Source organism: Mastigoproctus giganteus, chromosome 10 (assembly GCF_048544385.1).
Source record: "Mastigoproctus giganteus isolate SK-2022 chromosome 10, ASM4854438v1, whole genome shotgun sequence".
NCBI classification, from domain to species: domain Eukaryota; kingdom Metazoa; phylum Arthropoda; class Arachnida; order Uropygi; family Thelyphonidae; genus Mastigoproctus; species Mastigoproctus giganteus.
The window spans coordinates 220,593,398-220,613,888 of record NC_143584.1 but is presented as its reverse complement, the minus strand read 5'-3'; the positions used below and the strand labels follow the sequence as shown (position 1 = coordinate 220,613,888).

The window sequence follows — 20,491 nt, the reverse complement described above, 5'->3', positions numbered from 1 at the left end:
GTTCTAGGTAAGGTTGTTTAGTCAACAATAAGATTACACTATAATGGCATGCTTCATACACAAGTGAGGCAACAGAGCATGAAGTTTGCAATGGATAAGGACAATGTAGACAGAGACAGCCTAAGACCAGGTTCAAACCATATTAAATGCAAAAGTCTGGTGGAGCCAGGCTTTTGCATAGTTTGCCAAGAACAGCTAAAAGACTTTTGGATGTTGCATAAAGTTGACTTTGGAAAATTTAAATAAATTTTTAGGACATTATTTTCAACTGAGGAATTTTAAAATTCTTATGTTTAAATTATGTTTTTTATTACTTTGCCACGGTTTTATTTTTAATTAAATAATAAAGCCACAACAAAGTAATTTGTAACTCTTAACACTGGTGATTCAGTTGAACCTGGCAACTGTTAGAACCCCATATATAATTTTTAAAATATGAGATATAGGGAACTGTATACACTTTAAATACCTTTGCAATGAAATTTCCAAGTTTATTTGTTGGACTGCAGATAAGAAAATTAACTTCAGATGAGTAATCTGAAGAAACAATGACCACAACTGTAAATGAAATATGGACTGGCTTCAAAAAATCTTGCAAAAAACTTCAAAAAGTTTTTTAGGAAACAAAAAAGATGTAAATTTCTAAAGTATCACAGAAAATATGCTTAAAGATAAGAAAATTAACTTCAGATGAGTAATCTGAAGAAACAATGACCACAACTGTAAATGAAATATGGACTAGCTTCAAAAAATCTTGCAAAAAACTTCAAAAAATTTTTTAGGAAACAAAAAAGATGTAAATTTCTAAAGTATCACAGAAAATATGCTTAAAAAATTAGGATGTGAATTGCTCATCTTGTTTCTCCAACAAGAAACAAGGTGAGCAATTCCATCAAGATATAAAAAGATGGAAAGAAGATACTAGGGAAGGTGGAATGCAAACATCATAGTGGATTACTGTTGGTCTTTGAAAAGAGATATTTGGAATAATGAAAAAAATAAAAACTGCAAAGTGTTCATTTGAGTCCAAAAGAGACCCACAATTTATTACAGGTAACCGTCATATAACACAGTAGTTAGGTTCCTATGAAATGGTGTATTGTGCAAAACTGTGTTATCCAGGACTTAGAAAAAGTACAAAAAGGGGTTTACATTCTGCTCTCTTTAAAGAATCGGTAATCTGGTTTTGTTTGCTTTTGCTTGTTAAATCTTTGTGGATTTCATCATATGGAACTAAGCATTTTTGAAGCTCCCTTTTGAAATTTGGGCTCCTTTCATTCAAGGATCTACATTCAAAAAATAAGATTCTAATTGCTCGGCTAAATTTATGCCTTCCTTTATGCTTTTTAGTGTAAAATTTGGAAATTTAGAATTTTCATCTGCGCTATCATCCTCTGAATTGATTTGGTTTTACCTCCGCTACCATTTCCACCAAATTGTTTCGCCAGCCTCTTTTTCTACCAGTAGTTCTTGAACGTCTTCAGATATGATTCTGAAGATGTTCAGAATGTCTTCATTCTGAAGACATTCTGATTTAGAGTGATTTAAAAGCATCGGTGACTAAGGCCATATTGCTCTACGCATACTATCTATAAATTGTGTGTCCCGAGGTCGATTTTCTGTTTTGATGGACGAAAAACCAGAGTTTCCGGGAGAAAAAACCATGCTACCCTTGCCTGACTAACTAAGCCATGTTGTAAAAAAAGACCCATAAAAATTTCCCCCATCATCAACGGGATTTGAACTCAGGTCTTTTCCGCCTGGTGTGGGAAGGAGGGCAATTTTATCAACTGTGCTACCCACGAGAGCTTCAGTAGTCATATCATCAAAACCTTCCCCTCCTACCGACGTAGAAAGTTCTACTATCGCACCAATTCCATTTTCTGCCGGTTCGACCATATTTCTTGAATGAACTGACTCTGGCCATACATTTTTCCGATGCATTTAACATTGATGGTTTTACTTCTTTGGGCGATAAAGCTATGATTCTGATACAGTCCACAATTGAGAAATGTTTCCATGCCTCCATTACTTCAATAGATTCGGAATCAATTTTTTCCAAAATCCATTGTAACGATTTTCTGATGTAATGAGTTTTTTAAAGGTGGATCTCTAATGCCTTGATCTAATGGCTGAATGAAACAAGTTGTATTAACCTCAATTGTAGTGGTAGGAACATAACTTCAACATTTGGATGGCTTAAATTTTTTGGATGGCCTGGTGTGCTATCTAAATAGTAATAAAACTTTGAAATCTAGATTTTTCCACAAGTTCAATAGAACAGAACATAACACGGGGATTTCCCAACAAAATAAAATACAGGAATTTCTCAATAATTTTTTTTTTTAATAGCGAGTCAACAGCAGGGATTCCAAAAGAGTGGAAATGTTGAAAAATTACATCCAATATACAGTAACAGCGGGGGTTTTTCCTACACAGAAGCTCGAAAATACCCTGCTACGTGAGGTTTGCCGAAATTCTCTAACCATGTTATGTTAATACCATGTTATGCGAGGATCGCCGCAATTTATCAATCATGTTAGAGCAAAACTGCGTTGTACAAGTACCATGTTATATGAGAGTTGCCTGTATAGGAAATCTGTTGAATCTGTATAAATGTTCGTTTCTGCATTATTCTCCTTCTAACTTTTTTTTTTCTTTTACTTCTAGAATTTAATATTTTTTGTTAGTTATTATAAATACACCAAAAAAACTTACATAAATTGCTATTTGAATAAATCAAATAAAATTTGCACCATAAGGAAAAATATGACACTACAAAAAATGAAAAAAACTTTAAGTCATCATGACAAACTTAGGGAAGGTTCTACAAGTTTCAATTTGCCAGCCTATGTAATTACTGAAATCAGTGTGGTAGCAGCAGCATTAGATGACTGTGACAACATAATCACAAAAGATGTAATGAGGCATTTCACCCAGACTGTGGATGAACACGTTATGTTTTAACTATTATGAACTGGATCCCATACTTAAAATATCAATCGGTTGAATCAGGCTGGCTACACAACTATTCTGGATGATTAAGTTGTACCTTTAGCTTTAACTCATGATTTCCAGGGGCACTCAATTTCCAGGTTGACAACTGTCCAGTTCACAGAGCCTCTATTGTTTTAAACTGGCAGGAGGAACATGAGGGAATGTTGGCATTTCCTGAACAGAAACTGATCCACAACAATGGCATCCATAATACTTGAATGAATCACAAACACAACTGTTTTCCACATTGTTATTTAACAGGCCTAGCTAAATCCCTACCAATGAGAATTCATGAAATTATTTCTGCTAAAGGAGAGGTTGCACATTACGAATTGGAAAATTACACAGATGATTAATATTTTGTATGGGGTTTTTGTATTGTTTTGTAATATTTTGTATTGTTTAATGAAAGACTAGCTAGCCTAAAAACAGCTATCTTGATGCTGAGCTTTAAATAAATAGATTAAAATTTAAATTTAGGATGACTCAGGTAATAGAAGTGTCCCTAATTAAACCATAAACCCAAGCCTTTGACAGTCAAAAGGTCTACTGCTCACCAAAAGAACTAAAGCGTCTCCAAGACAGAAATTGAACTTAAAACTGTGTACAATTAAGTTAGGCAAGTAATGAAAATTATGGCACATCTGTTAACAGGATAGTGAATCATTTCACAATGGCAGTTGATTGCAACATCATAGCATTCTTTAGAAATTCAATAATAATAATTAAATTTTAGTTTACATGACCTCTGTATCAAGCTAAATACACTGGTGTGCAAAACTTAAGGACCAGCACAATTTCTAAAGGTTTCAACCACAAAATCTTTACTTAAGGTACTCTTTACTGATGAGAGTAGATTCAGTCTCAGCAGCGATTCTGGATGAGAGCTGATCTGGCGAGAGGTTGGCACACGGTATCACCCCGCAAACATCACTGAAAGGGATTGATATGGTGGTTGAGGTGTTCTCATCTGGAGAGGCGTTATCTTGGATGGACGAACAACTCCAGATACTGTAACTGGTGCACGCTACTGTACTGAGGTAATCCTTCCCCATGTGCATCTATTCCGAGGTAACATCGGCCCCAAGTTCATGTTTATGGATGATAACACCACACCCCATCGCACTGCAGCTGTTGATATGCTTTTGGAAAGTGAAGACATTGTTCGTATGGATTGGCCTGCCCGTTTCCTCTGATCTAAATCCCATCAAACACATATGGAATGCTCTGGGGAGACACCTAGCAGCATGCCTACACCCACCAGAAAATGTTCACCAGCTGAAGATGGCGCTGACAGAAGAATGGACAATGTTTACCGCAAGAACTTATCAACAACATTGTTCTAAGTATGGAGAGGCAGTGCAAAGCCTGCATCAACATTAGGGGTGGTCATATCTCCTACTGAGGACCACCTCTTCCCTTTGTTCCATCTTTGGCAGTGATACATCTGTATCATGGCAGCCAGTGCTATGTTGCCATTTTTGAATAAAGTCCCTCTGTACCATTGTTTCCGTTGTTGTGGTTTCCTTCATCATTTCTGTACCTCATGAGGTTCCTTTGGCATGCTTTTCCCATATCTAGGCCATTCCTATGAGAAGCTACAGGTGAAAAGCTGACTGGTACTTAAATTTTGCACACCAGTGTATTAATTTAGAAATATTTTCTTAACCTAAATGCTCAACTTTCTTCCTACTAATGAAATACAATATATTTCTGCAGGAAAGATGGTTATCTTAAATGTAATACTTACATTGACATCAGCTCCCTTTTCTAATAAATATCTAACTACATCAGTCTGTCCATAATCTGCTGCATAATGGATTGGTGGTCGTCCATCAATACTTGTATTCACATCAACCTTCTGGCAATAAAATAAGTTTGTCATTTATATTCACAAATTTCACACCACAGATAATTTGTTTTTTAAATCCATTTAACATGATATATTTAATACTTGTTTAATAAATCACGTTTAAAATTTATGGTTTATAAAGCTGCATCATGGTTCAATCTATAAAAATATTACATTTCGTTTGCTAGTGACTCTCAATTACTAAGATAACTGTGCTTTAGAAAGCAAAAATATTTGGAAAATACAGCATCAGTGACAAAGGAAAAAAAAGAAAAAAAGTGCTCAGCAATAAGAACTGTGGCTGCAACAGATTTAAGCCAAAACTTATTCAACCTTTTCAATACGCATAAGTTTTTACTCTATAAAAATAGCAGTGAAATCACCATAATTTATCCATAATAAATAAAGCTAAGAAAGTAGTATGAATGGCATCGATTTAATTGCATCTCATATTATGACTATTCCTTCACAATGAGTTTCTATGTATTGCACTACTTTGAATAAGTAACGCTTCATCCTGACTTATTCTCAGGGTATACCAGAATAAGTAACAATAGTCCTCTATAGGTGAAGCATTACTTATTCGAAGTAGTGCAATACATGGCAACTCGATGTGAAGGAATAGTCACAATATGAGATACAATTAAATCAATGCCATTGATACTACTTTCATAGTTTTATTACAGATAAATTATGGTGATTTCGCTGTTTTTTTTATAGTATATTACCAATCCTTAACATATGCCTTGTGGCATTTAGTATATTAATAAACTTTTACTGCACAGAGTTTTAACATTTCTATTATACTCAAACAATCAATAAACAAGTTATGTAATATACAGCCAGTATTAAATTTCTAAATTTGATCATAAAATAAAGTACATTGAGAGATAAAATCTTCTATTCTACTCAAGATGTGATATTCTCATGTGATCATGTAATATTCTTGTAATGGATGGCTGTGGGGTTTTAAGAAAACCAGGGAATGACCATCCCTGGATTAACAAATACCTGGATGCCACTTAGCAGTGAGTCCATAAGCTAATTTAATCAATACTCCCCAATTATTCCCTGGATGCAGGGAATAACTTTGATATTATATACTTGGATCTTAGAAAGGCTTTTGATACTGTTGCACATGGAAGACTGCTGCACAAATTGGAGCAGTGTGGCATTGGAGGCAAGTTGCTGCTATGGATAAAGGGGTGGTTGAGGGGGAGAAGACAGAGAGTGGTAATCAATGGAAACTGCTCATCGTGGACTAATGTTATTAGTGGAGTCCCTCAGGGTTCAGTATTGGGGCCTTTATTGTTTTCTGTATTTATAAATGATATTGATGATGGTATATCAGGCTTAATGTCCAAGTTTGCAGACGATACGAAGGTTGGCAGGGTTGTCAAGGACACTACTGACACTATGCTGCTGCAACAGGATTTGGAAGGGTTGAGCAGATGGGCTTCGAGGTGGCAAATGAAGTTTAACATTGACAAATGTAAAGTACTACATATGGGAAACAGCAACCCCAGAGCAACGTATCAACTCTGTGGTACTACACTGACAGTGGTAGAGAATGAAAGGGACCTGGGGGTGGTGGTGCAGGCAGATATGAAGTTCTCTGAGCAATGCAGACGAGCTGCAAGAGTAGCTCATGGTGTATTGTCAATGATATATAGGAATTTTTCTAGCAGGGATAAGGAGGTGATTATTCCCTTGTATAAGGCAATGGTCAGGCCACACCTAGAGTACTGTATACAGGCCTGGACGCCTCATTTCAAGAAGGATGTAGAGCTGCTGGAACGAGTACAGAGAAGAGCAACAAGATTAGTGAATGGAGCAAAGAGGTGCTCTTACGAAGAAAGGCTTAAGTTTTGCGAATTACAGTGTCTGGAGACTAGGCACCAGCGAGGTGATCTGATAGAGGTGTACAAAGCCTTGAATGGTTTGAGCATGCTCAGTGTTGATGGGATTCTTCCTCTTGCTCAGAATAATCACCTGAGAGGGCATAAATTCAAATTGAGGAAAGACAGATGTAGGATAGATGTGCGGAAATTTGCCTTTAGCCAGCGGGTGGTTGGTGGGTGGAACAGACTTCCATCCCTTGTCGTGGAAGTTGATAGCCTAAATAAGTTTAAGGCTCAGCTGGACAGGTATTTCGAACGAACAGAGGGGTGAAGTGGAAGTGGTTATTTTTATTTATTTATGTTACTTTTTTTTTTTTTTTTTGGCTGATGCTGCATAAGCTTGCTTTCTTGCATCAAATGCCTCTACTAATGCTAATGCTAATTAATCCATACCATGTGTTATCAAATGTTTTTGCTATGTAAAGGAATTATGCCACATGCTTGTAATAAAAAAAAATTAAAATAATCAAAATTTACTTTTATAAAATAAATTTAATATAGATTAATGAATATAACTGTTCTTCCTCACAGAATCAATGTTATGAGCAGCTAACTGGTGTCTATTTATCTGCTAATATTTACTGTCTTTATAAGCAGTAAATATGAGCCATTAAATACAGTTCCCATCATACTGAAACCTGGGTCATAATTTCTTATAATAAAAGTGGAATTATCATTAGCATTGGTGGTGGTATATGATGCAAAAAAGCAAGCTTATACAGAATCAGCCAAAAAAAAAAAAAAAAAAAAAACCCATTCGCCTCTCCAAACGTTTCACAAGTCCCATAGGAACTAGTAGTTGTTGGTGACTATTGTCAGGGAAACGGGGAACATGCTTTGTAAAAAGGATAGGTAGAACAGGACCAGGGTATGTCTGCCAGGGGCAAAGGTTGATGACGTTGTAGAGAGGATATCAACTTTTAAGGGTACAAAAGGTGATACAGTTGAACACATTGGCACTAATGATATTAAGAGTAGGAGACTGGCAGAATTACTTAACAAGTATTGTTAGTAATTCTGCCATAATTACTTAACACGTATTGTTAAGTAATTACGTAACTAATTAAGTAATTACAAGAACCACTGTTGAAAAAAAGCAATGAATTTCAAAGTATCTGCAATTCTGCCCAGACACGATAGGAGGGAGTATATGATGAGAGCCTTGTCGATCAATTCGGCCCTGGAAAGATTGTGCAAGGCTCAAGGGGAAAATATTTTTTCAGCCTGGTTTCTACTTGTTAACAGAAGGGACTGCTTCTACAGGGATGGGATACACTTAAATGGAAAGGGTGCAAGAATATTTGCTACTGCTATCAAGGCAGTGTTAGGTGGATCGGAAAACTGCTAGCTTGGGAAGGGGGTTCAGGGATTAATAGATTAACAGTAGCCACTGGCAGAGATGAAAGTGATTCTTGCACTGCTTCTATTGGAATGAGCAGCAGCCTGGAAAACAAGATGCAGGATATTTCAGAGACTGTTGGGAGTCATTGCGGTACAAGTAAACACATGGATTGTGTTAGGGTAGCTAAGAATAGGAATAGGTGCATGTATATTTCAGAGACTGTTGGGAGTCATTGCGGTACAAGTAAACACATGGATTGTGTTAGGGTAGCTAAGAATAGGAATAGGTGCATGTATACTTGTGTGTACACCAATCCTAGGAGTTTGGTAAATAAATTTGATGAATATGAAGTATTGTTCAAAACATCAAAGGCAGATATTGTTGGGATATCAGAGAAGTGGTGTCACAAAGATATAAGGAATGCAGAACTGGATTTTGGGGAGTACAATGTGTACAGAAAGGATAGACAGGACAGGAAAGGAGGAGGGGTTATGCTATTAGTTAAGAAAGACAAAATCCAAGGAAGTGAAGACAGTCGACATCACTGGACAGTGCAGTGTCGAGTCAGTTTGGTGTGACATAAGCATTGGGAGATCACAATTGAGAGTAGGAGTGTGCTATAGGCCTAATGACTCTGATGAGTATAATAAGAAATTGTACAGGGAAATAGAGTGGGCCAGTAAATCAGTCTTACAATGGGGGATTTTAATTTCCCAGATATTGACGGGACTTTGTGGGTTGGTCACTCGCACACTAGCAAGGGTTTTGTAGATTTATTCGATGATTGTTTTCTACATCAGCATGTTCGGGAGGCAACTAGAGAAAGTAATACTCTTGATCTGATTATCAGTAGTGATTCTTCATGCATTAAGAATCTGCAGATAAAGGAACCACTAGGTGGCAGTGATCACAGTGTGCTGAAATGGCAGTTACTCAAAGAGGTAACTACCATCATGGGTAAAGGGAAGGATTTTTGCTTTCGTAAAGGCAAATATTATGGTCTGAGACAGTATTTAAATTCTATACAGTGGGACCAACTGATGATGTTGCACCACCAAATTCAAAATGGGAAGTATTCAAAGAACTTGGAAGCTACTAGGCTTTACAAAACAACTAAGAAATATTGTTCAAGGTTTAGGCTTAAATGGATGTCAGATGAACTAATGAGACATGGCAGAGAAGAAAAATGCATGGGATACATATAAATTTATGGGTGACATGGAAGCCTATGATAGATATAAGCTGGTCTGTAACCAAGTCACAAAGGAGAATTGGCAGGCAAAGGCAGATTATGAGAAATCCTTGGCCAAGGATGCAAAGAAAAACAGAAAAGGGTTCTTTACCTATGTAAATTCTAGAAGGAAAGGGATGAATCAGATTTGTCCACTGGATATTGATGGTTCAACAGTTGAGGATCCTGCTCAGGTGGTTAACAAACTAAACTAGTATTTTGTATCTATATCCACATGAGAGGTTATTCAGGAAGGGGAATGCCACAGGTGAAATAAACTCTGGCAGTGAGCTAGTTCATTTTGTAATAACTGAGAGGAAAGTGGAGGAGAAATTGTTGAGGATAAACATAGAAAAGGTATCCAGGGTGGATGGGATCTATCCAGTTATATTAAATGAGGCAGCAAAGGAAGTAAGCAAACCCTTAGCCATAATTGTGAGAGCTTCTTTGGACTCAGGGGAAGTACCCATAGACTGGAGATGTGCAAATGTGACCCCAATTCACAAAGGAGGATCAAAGGCTGACAATTAATTATAGCCCTGTGAGTTTAACTTCTGTTCCAGGAAAATTAATTAGCATTGGCATTAGTAGAGGCATTTGATGCAAGAAAGCAAGCTTATGCAGCATCAGCCAAAAAAAAAAAAAAAAAACCCACTTCCACTTCACCCCTCTGTTCGTTCAAAATACCTGTCCAGCTAAGCCTTAACCTTATTTAGGCTATCAACTTCCACGACATGGGATGGAAGTCTGTTCCACCAACCAACCACTCGCTGGCTAAAGGCAAATTTCCGCACGTCTATCCTACATCTGTCTTTCCTCAATTTGAATTTATGCCCTCTCAGGTGATTATTCTGAGCGAGAGGAAGAATCCCATCAGCATTGAGTATGCTCAAACCATTCAATGCTTTATACACCTCTATCAGATCACCTCGCTGGTGCCTAGTCTCCAGACTCTGTAATTTGCAAAACGTAAGCCTTTCTTCGTCAGAGCAATCCTTTGTTCCATTCACTAATCTTGCCCTTCTCTGTACTCGTTCCAGCAGCTCTACATCCTTCTTGAAATTAGGCCTCCAGACCTGTATACAGTACTCTAGGTGTGGCCTGACCATTGCCTTATACAAGGGAATAATCACCTCCTTATCCCTGCTAGAAAAATTTCCTATATATCATTGACAATACACCATCAGCTACTCTTGCAGCCCATATGCACTGCTCCAGAGAACTTCATATCTGCCTGCACAACCACACCCAGGTCCCTTTCATTCTCTACCACTGTCAGTGTAGTACCACAGAGTTGATACGTTGCTCTGGGGTTGCTGTTTCCCATGTGTAGTACGTTACATTTGTCGATGTTAAACTTCATTTGCCACCTCTCAGCCCATCTGCTCAACCTTTCCAGATCCTGTTGCAGCAGCAGCATAGTGTCAGTAGTGTCCTTGACAACCCTGCCTACCTTTGTATCGTCTGCAAACTTCAACATTAAGCTTGATATACCATCATCAATATCATTTATAAATACAGAAAACAATAATGGACCCAACACTGAGTCCTGAGGGACTCCACTAATAACATTAGTCCACGATGAGCAGTGTCCATTGATTACCACTCTGTCTTCTCCCCCTCAACCACCCCTTTATCCACAGCAGCAATTTGCCTCCAATGTCACACTGCTCCAATTTGTGCAGCAGTCTTCCACGTGCAACAGTATCAAAAGCCTTTCTAAGATCCAAGTATATAATATCAAAGTTATTCCCTGCATCCAGTTCTTTTGTGACTGCATCATAGTATCCAATCAAATTGGTCAGGCAAGACTTCCCCTTAACAAAACCATGCTGTGTCCGAGCTATAACTGAAGTCTTGTCTAAATGATCCTGCAGTGCTTCTTTAACTAGCGCCTCCATTAATTTTCCTGGAACAGAAGTTAAACTCACAGGTCTATAATTGCTTGTGTCAGCCTTTGATCCTCCTTTGTGAATTGGGGTCACATTTGCACATCTCCAGTCTGTGGGTACCTCCCCTGAGTCCAAGGAAGCTCTCATAATTATGGCTAAGGGTTTGCTTACTTCCTCTGCTGCCTCCTTTGTTATAACTGGATAGATCCCATCCACACCGGTTGCCTTTCTTGTGTTTATCTTCAACAGTTTATACTCCACTTTACTCACAGTTATTACAAGATTCTCTAGCTTACTGCTAGAGTTGCATACACCTCTGGCTTTCCCCTCGCTAAATAACTCCTCATGTGTGAATGTTGATGCAAAATATTCATTTAGTTTGTTAGCTAACTGAGCAGGATCATGAACAGTTGACCCATCAATATCAAGTGGACCAATCTGATTCATCCCCTTCCTTCTAGAGTTTACATAAGTAAAGAACTCTTTGCTGTTTTTCTTTGCATCCCTTGCCAAAGATTTCTCGTAATCTGCCTTCGCCTGCCTAACCTCCTTTGTAACTTGGTTACAGATCAACTTGTATCTATCATAGGCTTCTGTGTCATGTGTTAATTTGTATGTATCCCATGCATGTTTCTTCTCTGCCATATGCCTCATCAGTTCATCTGACATCCATTTAGGCCTAAACCTTGAACAATATTTCTTAGTTGGTATGTAAAGCCTAGTAGCTTCCAAGATAAGTTCTTTGAATGCTTCCCATTTTGCATTTGCTGTTGGTAACATCATCAGTTGGTCCCACTGTATAGAATTTAAATACTGTCTCAGTCCATCGTAGTCGCCTTTACGAAAGCAATAACCCTTCCCTTTACCCCTAATGGTAGTTACCTCGTTGAGTAAATCCCACTTCAGCACACTGTGATCACTGCCACCTAGTGGTTCATTTATCTGCAGATTCTTAATGCATGAAGAATCACTGCTGATAATCAAATCGAGTATTCCTCCCTCTAGTTGCCTCCCGAACATGCTGATGTAGAAAACAATCATCCAATAAATCCACAAAAGCCTTGATAGTGTGTGAGTGACCAGCCCCCAAACTCCAGTCAATATCTGGGAAATTACAATCTCCCATTATAAGACTCTCTGATTTACTGGCCCACTCTATTTCCCTGTACAGTTTCTTATTATACTCATCAGAGTCATTAGGCCTATAGCACACTCCTACTCTCAATTTTGATCTCCCAATGCTTATGTCACACCAAACTGACTCGACACTGCACTGTCCAGCGATGTCCACTGGCTTCACTTCCTTGGATTTTATGTGTTTCTTAACTAATAGCATAACCCCTCCTCCCTTCCTATCCTGTCTATCCTTTCTGTACACATTGTACTCCCCAAATTCCAGTTCTGCATTCCTTATATCTGTGTGACACCAAGTCTCTGATATCCCAACAATATCTGCCTTTGATGTTTTGAGCAATACCTCAAATTCATCAAATTTATTTACTAAACTCCTAGCATTGGTGTACACGCAAGTATACATGCACCTATTTCTATTCTTAGCTACCCTAACACAACCCATGTGTTTACTTGTACCGCAATGACTCCCAGCAGTCTCTGAAATATCCTGAATCTTGTTTTTCAGGTTCTGCTCATTCCAATAGAAGGCATTGGTTAAAGAAGCACTGCAGGCTCACCTAGCCAAGACTTCAGTTATAGCTCGGACACAGCATGGTTTTGTTAAGGGAAAGTCTTACCTGATCAATTTTATTGGATACTATGATGCAGTCACAAAAGAACTGGATGCAGGGAATAACTTTGATATTATATATTTGGATCTTAGAAAGGCTTTTGATACTGTTGCACATGGAAGACTGCTGCACAAATTGGAGCAGTGTGGCAATGGAGGCAAATTGCTGCTATGGATAAAGGGGTGGTTGAGGGGGAGAAGACAGAGTGGTAATCAATGGACACTGCTCATCGTGGACTAATGTTATTAGTGGAGTTCCTCAGGGTTCAGTGTTGGGTCCATTGTTGTTTTCTGTATTTTATAAATGATATTGATGATGGTATATCAAGCTTAATGTCCAAGTTTGCAGATGATACAAATGTTGGCAGGGCTGTTAAGGACACTACTGACGCTATGCTATTGCAACAAAATCTGGAAAGGTTGAGCAGATGGGCTGAGAGGTGGTAAATAAAGTTTAATATTGACAAATGTAAAGTACTACATATGGGAAACAGCAACCCCAGAGCAACGTATCAACTCTGTGGTACTACACTGACAGTGGTTTGTTGTTATTTGGTTTTTAGGAGCATTAGCAACTAAGGCCATATTGCTCCGGGATATACGGTGGTCATTCCATGATCTTTCCGCATTCTCCATATTTGGTGGTGATGGGCTCGAACCCCGGTCTAATCAAGAAGCGTGTGCTACACACTGCTGCTCCTTCCCACCTGGCTACGGAGGCGCCACTGACAGTGGTAGAGAATGAAAAGGACCTGGGGGTAATTGTGCAGGTAGATATGAAGTTCTCTGAGCAGTACAGACGTGCTGCAAGAATAGCTCATGGTGTCTTGTCAATGATATACAATAATTTTTCTAGAAGGGATAAGGAATTGATTATTCCCTTGTATAAGGCAATGGTCAGGCCACACCTTGAGTACTGTATACATGTCTGGAGGCTTCATTTGAAGACAGATGTAGAGCTGCTGGAATGAGTACAGAGAAGGGCAACAAGATTAGTGAATGGAACAAAGGGTTGCTCTTAAGAATAAAGGCTTAAGTTTTGCAAATTACAGTGTCTGGAGACTAGGCACCGGCAAGGTGATCTGATAGAGGTGTATAAAGCCTTGAATGGTTTGAGAATGCTCAATGCCGATGGGATTCTTTCTCTTGCTTAGAATAATCACCTGAGAGGGCATAAATTCAAATTGAGGAAAGACAGATGTAGGATAGATGTGTGGAAATTTGCCTTAACCAGCAGGTAGTTGGTTGGTGGAACAGACTTCCATCCCTTGTTGTGGAAGTTGATAGCCTAAATAAATTTAAGGCTCAGCTGGACAGGTATTTCAAACGAACAGAGGAGTGAAATGGTAGTTTTTTTTTTTGGCTGATGCTGCATAAGCTTGCTTTCTTGCATCATATGCCTCTACTAATGCTAATGCTTGTCCAGTTCTTCCTTGCATTTTTTTAATGCTATTAACTTCCACAACGACAGATAAAAGTTTGTTCCAGCAATCAACCACTCACTGGCTAAAGGCAAATTTCCGCACATCTTTTCTACAACTGTTTTTCCTCAATTTGAATTTATGCCCCCTCAAATGTATAATCTGAGCTAGAGGAAGAATCCCATCACAATGTTGAGCTGCAGAAACCATTTAAAGTGCTAAACACTTCAATCAGATCACCTCACAGGTACCTAGTCACAAGCCTCTGCAATTTGCAGAATTTAAGCCTTTCTTGGTAAGAGCACTTCTTTGTTCTCCTCACCAATCTCATTACCCTTCTCTGTACTCATTCTAACAGCTCTGCATCCTTCTTAAAATGAGGCCTCCAGACCTGTATGCAGTACTCAAGCTGTGGCCTGACCATTGCCTTATACAAAGGAATAATCACCTCCTTATTCCTGCTAGAAAAGTTCCTGTATATCTTTGACAAGACCCTATGAGCTGCTCTGGCAGCCTGTCCGCACCACTCTGAAAACTTCAGATCTGATGACAAAATTACCCACAGGTCTTTTTCATTCTCTACTATCGTCAGTGTAGTACAGCACAGTTGGTATGTTACTCTGTGGTTACTGCTACCCATATCGGCACCTCCGTAGCCATGTGGGCAGGAGCAGCGGTGCATAGCACATACTTCTTGATTAGACAGAGGTTCGAGCCGTTGACCACCAAATACGGAGGATGTGGAAAGGTCAGGAATGACCACCGCATATCCCCCTGAGCAATATGGCCTTAGTTGCAAATGCTCCTAAAAACCAAATAAATAAATAAGCTACCCATAAGCGGCACTTTGCATTTCTCAATGTTAAACTTCAGTTGCTGCCTCTCAGCCCAACTTTTCTAGATCCTGTTGTAGATGGATACCAGTGTTACTGTCATTAACAACCCTGCAGCCTTTGTATCATCTGCACACTTGGACATTAAGCCTGTTATACCTTCCTCAATATCATTGATAAATACAGAAAACAACAATGGTCCCAACACTGAACCATGGCAGACTCCACTAATAACATTACTCCACAACGAACAGTGTCCATTAATTACCACTGTCTTCTCCCACTCAACCGTCCTCTTATCCATAACAGCAACTTTCCCTTAATATCATACTGCTCCAATCTATATAACAGCCTTCTAAGTGCAAAAGTATTAAAAGCTTTCCTAAAATGCAAGTATATGACATCAAATTTATTTCTTGCATCTAGTTCTTTTATGAGCATATAATAATATCCAATCAAATCGGTCAGGCAAGATTTCACCTTAACAAATCCATGTTGTGTCTGAACTATAGCTGCAGTCCTATCTAGATGATCCCGCATTGCTTCTTTAACCAGTGACTTCATTACTTTCCCTAGAAGTTAAACTAATAGGTCTGTAATTACTCGTGTCACCCTTTGATCCCCCCTCGGTGAATCGGGGATACATTTGCACTTCTCCAATCCATGGGAACCCCCCCTCCCATAAATCCAAGGATGCCCTCATAATCATGGCTAAGGGCCTGCTTACTTCCTTTGCCTCCCTTAATACAACTGGATAAATCCCATCCACCCCATGCGCCTTTCTTATGTTTAACTTCAACAATTTCTCCTCCACTTTCCTCTCAGTTAGCACAAAATCATTTAGCTCCTTGTCAGAGTTTTATGAACTTTTGGCATTCCCCTCCCTAAATAACTCCTCACCTGTGAATGTAGATGCAAAATACTCATTCAGTTTGTCAGCTATCTGAGCAGGATCATCAATAGTTGAACCATTGATATCAAGTGGACCAATCTGATTCATCCCCTTCCTTCTAGAGTTTACAGAAGTAAAAAAGTCTGCTGTTTTTCTTTGCATCCTTTGCCAAAGGTTTCTTGTAATCTGCCTTTGTGACTTGATTACAGACTAGTTGATATCTACCACAGGCTTCTGTGTCACCTGATAATTTATATGTATCCCATGCATTTTTCTTCTCTGCCACAAGTCTTTAGTTCATCTGACATCTATTTAGGCCTAAATCTTGAATAATATTTCTTAGTTGGCATGAAAAGCTTCATAACTTCCAAGATTACTTCCTTGAATGCTTCCCATTTAGAATTTACTCTTGGTCAAACAGTGTAGAATTTAAAATTCAATTGCTGTTGTTTCCACAGTATAGAATTTAAAAACTGTCTGAGACCACCACAGTCACCTTTACAAAAGTAAAAACCTTCCCTTTACAACTGATGGTAGTTACATTTTTAAGTATATCCCACATCAGTACACTGTTTCTCACTGCCACCTAGTGGTTCATTTATTTGTAGATTCTTAATGCATGAATCTGTATGTCAATGCTGTCCAAATTTTTTTGATGCTAACACATTATGCACATGCCAAAAATAATTTGACACCCTACCCAGAATTCTGTAATTAATTCTACACTCAGTCCTTTTTTGTTCCTTTTTTTCAAGCTGATGCTAAATGTAAAGTATATAACTTCCTTTGTTTAGGTTCAAAAACATGTAACAAGAGTAAGACTTGGCACTTAAAGGAAACCTAACTAAGAAGATTCTTGAGAGGAGAAAGTAAAATTGGTGTAATGTTCACTATTGATTCCAGAACTTGGGTCCATAAATTCAAATGGGGCGAGGAAGAGATTTTAGCATGATTTGCAGAAGATTTCTTTTAATCAGAAAGTTTATTACTGGAATAATTTGCCTCCACGGGTGTTTGAGGCTGACAGCTTGTGGAGATTCAGAGGTCAGCTGGATAGTTATCTATGGGAGTAGGGAAATGCATAGGTTGTCTATTTCCTTTTCTTTTATTATTATATTACTCTTATTTTTTTTTCTTTTTGGCTGGTGCAGCATAAGCCTTAGGCTTCCTTGCACCATATGGCCATTATTAATACCTTCAGAAACTTGTTTGTCAAAAAAAAAAAAAAAAAGGACATAAACATGCTCACTCAATGTATTCCATTTTGTTTTCCAAATATGAGTGAAAGTTCTTATCATTTGTAATAAATAATGCATAATGATTTCTTAAGAAATATTTAAGTGTAAATATTTCATGCACCTTTTATTTTCCTTCATATACTGTACAAGCATCCCTCAAAACGTCCTTAATTGGTTCCATAGAGACTGGAAAGTTACTCGAGAGTTACTTTCCCATAAACACTATGCTTTAAGAGCTCATAACTGTTTCTACTTCATCTCCACACCCTCCCTTTTTCTCACATCAATTTATCCAGCTGATCTGGCCATAGATTTTTGCAGACACTATTCATATGCGATTGCCCACGTAATAGTGCTTGAAATTTGTGATGACACTCTGATCTATAGGTTGTAATAGTCCACTTGTATTTAGTGGTACAAAAACAGTCTAAATTTTGCCTTCAAACATATTTTATATACCTTGTGAATGCCCTGGGCATTATCCAAGAAAATATCCTTACATACCAGCAGTGCATTTACAAGGTTATTTTCTATAATTTTTAATAACAGCCAGACAAAAATAATCTACAAACCATTCTTGAAAAACTGTTCGTGTAACCTTGGCCTTCTTATTTATTCTCCAAAGAGAAGGTAACCAGGTAGTACTTTAATGGGAGTGGCAAACTTGTAACCCAAGTTTAAAATCTCCTGCAACACTAGAAAAAGTTAAGCAGACTTTAGATTTCTTAAATCCTGGCACAGACTTTTCCTCTTTGGCAAAAAAAAGCCCATATAAATATTTCATCCACAGTGAAAATTTGTTTTGGACTGTTTATCTTGTTTAGTTTTTCAAGTGATCCATTCCAAGCATTGTGCATATATATGTGAAAAGAAAGCAATGCAACATAAATAACAGATGCTTGTGTATACACAGACTAGCCATATTATTAGAACTATTGAGGTTTGGGCTTTAGTATTAGCAGAGGCATACGATGCAAGAAAGCAAGCTTATGCAGCATCAGCCAAAAAAAAAAAAAAAAAAAAGAGCCCCTCCCATTTCAACCCTCCATTCATTCCAAATGCCTGTCCAGCTCAGCCTTAAATTTATTTAGGCTATCAACTTCCACAACAAAAGATGGACGTCTGTTCCACCAATCAACTACCCACTGGCTAAAGGCAAATTTCTGTACATCTATTCTACAACTGTCTTTTCTCAATTTGAATCCGTGCCCCCTTAAGTTCTTAATCTGAGCAAGACGAAGAATCCCATCAGCATTCAGCTTGCTCAACCCATTCAAGGCCTTGTACACCTCAATCAGATCACCTCGCAGGTGTCTACTCTCCAGGTGCTGCAATTCGCAGCCTTTCTTGGTAAGAGCATCCCTTTGTTCCCCTCACCAATCTTGTTGCCCTTCTTTGTACTCGTTCCAGCAACTGTACATCTTTCCTAAAATGAGGCTTCCAGACCTATACACAGTACTCTAGGTGTGGCCTGACCATTGCCTTGTATAACAGGATAATCACCTCTCCTACTAGCAAAATTCCTATACATCATTGACAAGACTCCATGACCTGCCCTGGCAGCCCATCTGCACTGCTCAGCAAACTTTATATTTGACTGCACAATTATCCCCAGGTCTTTTTCACTTTCCACTTCCCTGAGTGTAGTACCACACAGTTGGTAAGTTTCTCTTCAGCTATTGCTACCCATATGCAGTACTTTGCATTTGTCAATGTTAAACTTCAGTTGCCACTTCTCAGCCCAATTTGCCCAACTTATCTAAATCCAGTTGGAGTTAGCAATTGTGCTTTATGCATAATTTATGCAGAACTATTTAACTTGGAGAGGTCTCATCATGGTGTACTTTGTATGCAGGAACATGATAAAGTGTGAGCTATTTAAGCCCAAATCAGTCACAATGGGGAATTAACAGGATCTCAGACTTACAAGGGGAGAAGACTGCCAGAGCACATTTAGCAGGTGTTATAGCAGAAAAGATAGCTGCACCTATGAAGAGTGTTCAAAGACATCATTTGATTCTTTAATATAAGGAAAAACACCAAAAAAACAAGTTTGTGTGTGAGAGAGAGATCCAATGTCTGGAGCAGATTATCAAGTACAATCCTTTCCAAATTATGAAGCAGTTAACATCTATATTTAATGTAAAAACACCAAAAGATATTCGCGCCTCCATAGCCAGGTGGGCAGGAGCAGCAGTGAGTAGCACACGCTTCTTGATTAGACTGGGGTTCGAGCCCGTGACCACCAAATACGGAGGATGCGGAAAGGTCAGGGAATGACCACCGCATATCCCCGGAGCAATATGGCCTTAGTTGCTAATGCTCCTAAAAACCAAATAACAACAACCACCAAAAGATATCAGTACCCCACACCACGTAAATAACTCAACAAAGAATACACTACAGGATAGGAGTTTCATAGGAGCCACTGATTTCAGAAAACTGGAAAATATGACTGTACTGGAGCTAGGAAAAAAACATGAATGCAATGGAGGAAAGTCATGTGGTCTGTTGAGCCCTGATTTAAAATTTTTAGGACCAGTGAAAGAATGCACAAATGGAGGAAACCACATGAGACTTGAACCATTCCACTTTATATAGAGATTGGCTGTGGAGTAGGCGTAATGGCGTGAAACTTGTTTTTGTGGCCTACCCTGGGCCCACTGAGCCAAATTGTGGGCACTGTGAATGCCAGAGCATATCTGATCTGGCATTCACAGTGCTGACCTAATCCACAACTGATGATCATTGCTGTGGATTAGGTACATCCAGTACATGTTTACTCCCATACATAGGAGTACCTTCAAGTGACACTGCAATCATCCACCATGCCAAATGAGTGAAAGAAGTTTGAGGAAAATGATATATCTGCAAGTCCATCCAATCCATGGTACTCAATCCCACCAAGCATCACATGAAGGAAAACCATGTCCATCGGTGAAATTCTCTACCAATATCATTCCAGAAATTGAGGACAGTTTTGTTACACAAATGGAATTACATGACTACTGTTGCCCAATATTCCTTGTCATCTCTTAACACATGTCAATGCCATGAGAGTCCAACATGCTATTATACTATAGTCCTAATAAAGTGGGCAGACAGTGCAGATTTCTGAAAAGGAAGGTGGCCTGGATGATGACAAAAT

The 20,491-nt window shown here is 38.6% G+C and overlaps 1 protein-coding gene across 2 annotated transcripts in view; it reads right to left on the bottom strand.

Annotated features, from left to right (window-relative positions):
* LOC150079947 (myotrophin) overlaps positions 1-20,491 on the bottom strand; it is a 37,871-nt gene that overhangs the window by 10,924 nt on the left and 6,456 nt on the right. For both annotated transcript variants that reach the window (XM_090382589.1, XM_090382588.1), the window contains exon 2: positions 4,748-4,858. In XM_090382589.1, coding sequence (XP_090238715.1) covers positions 4,748-4,858 — 111 coding nt within the window. The remainder of the gene's footprint in view (positions 1-4,747; positions 4,859-20,491) is intronic.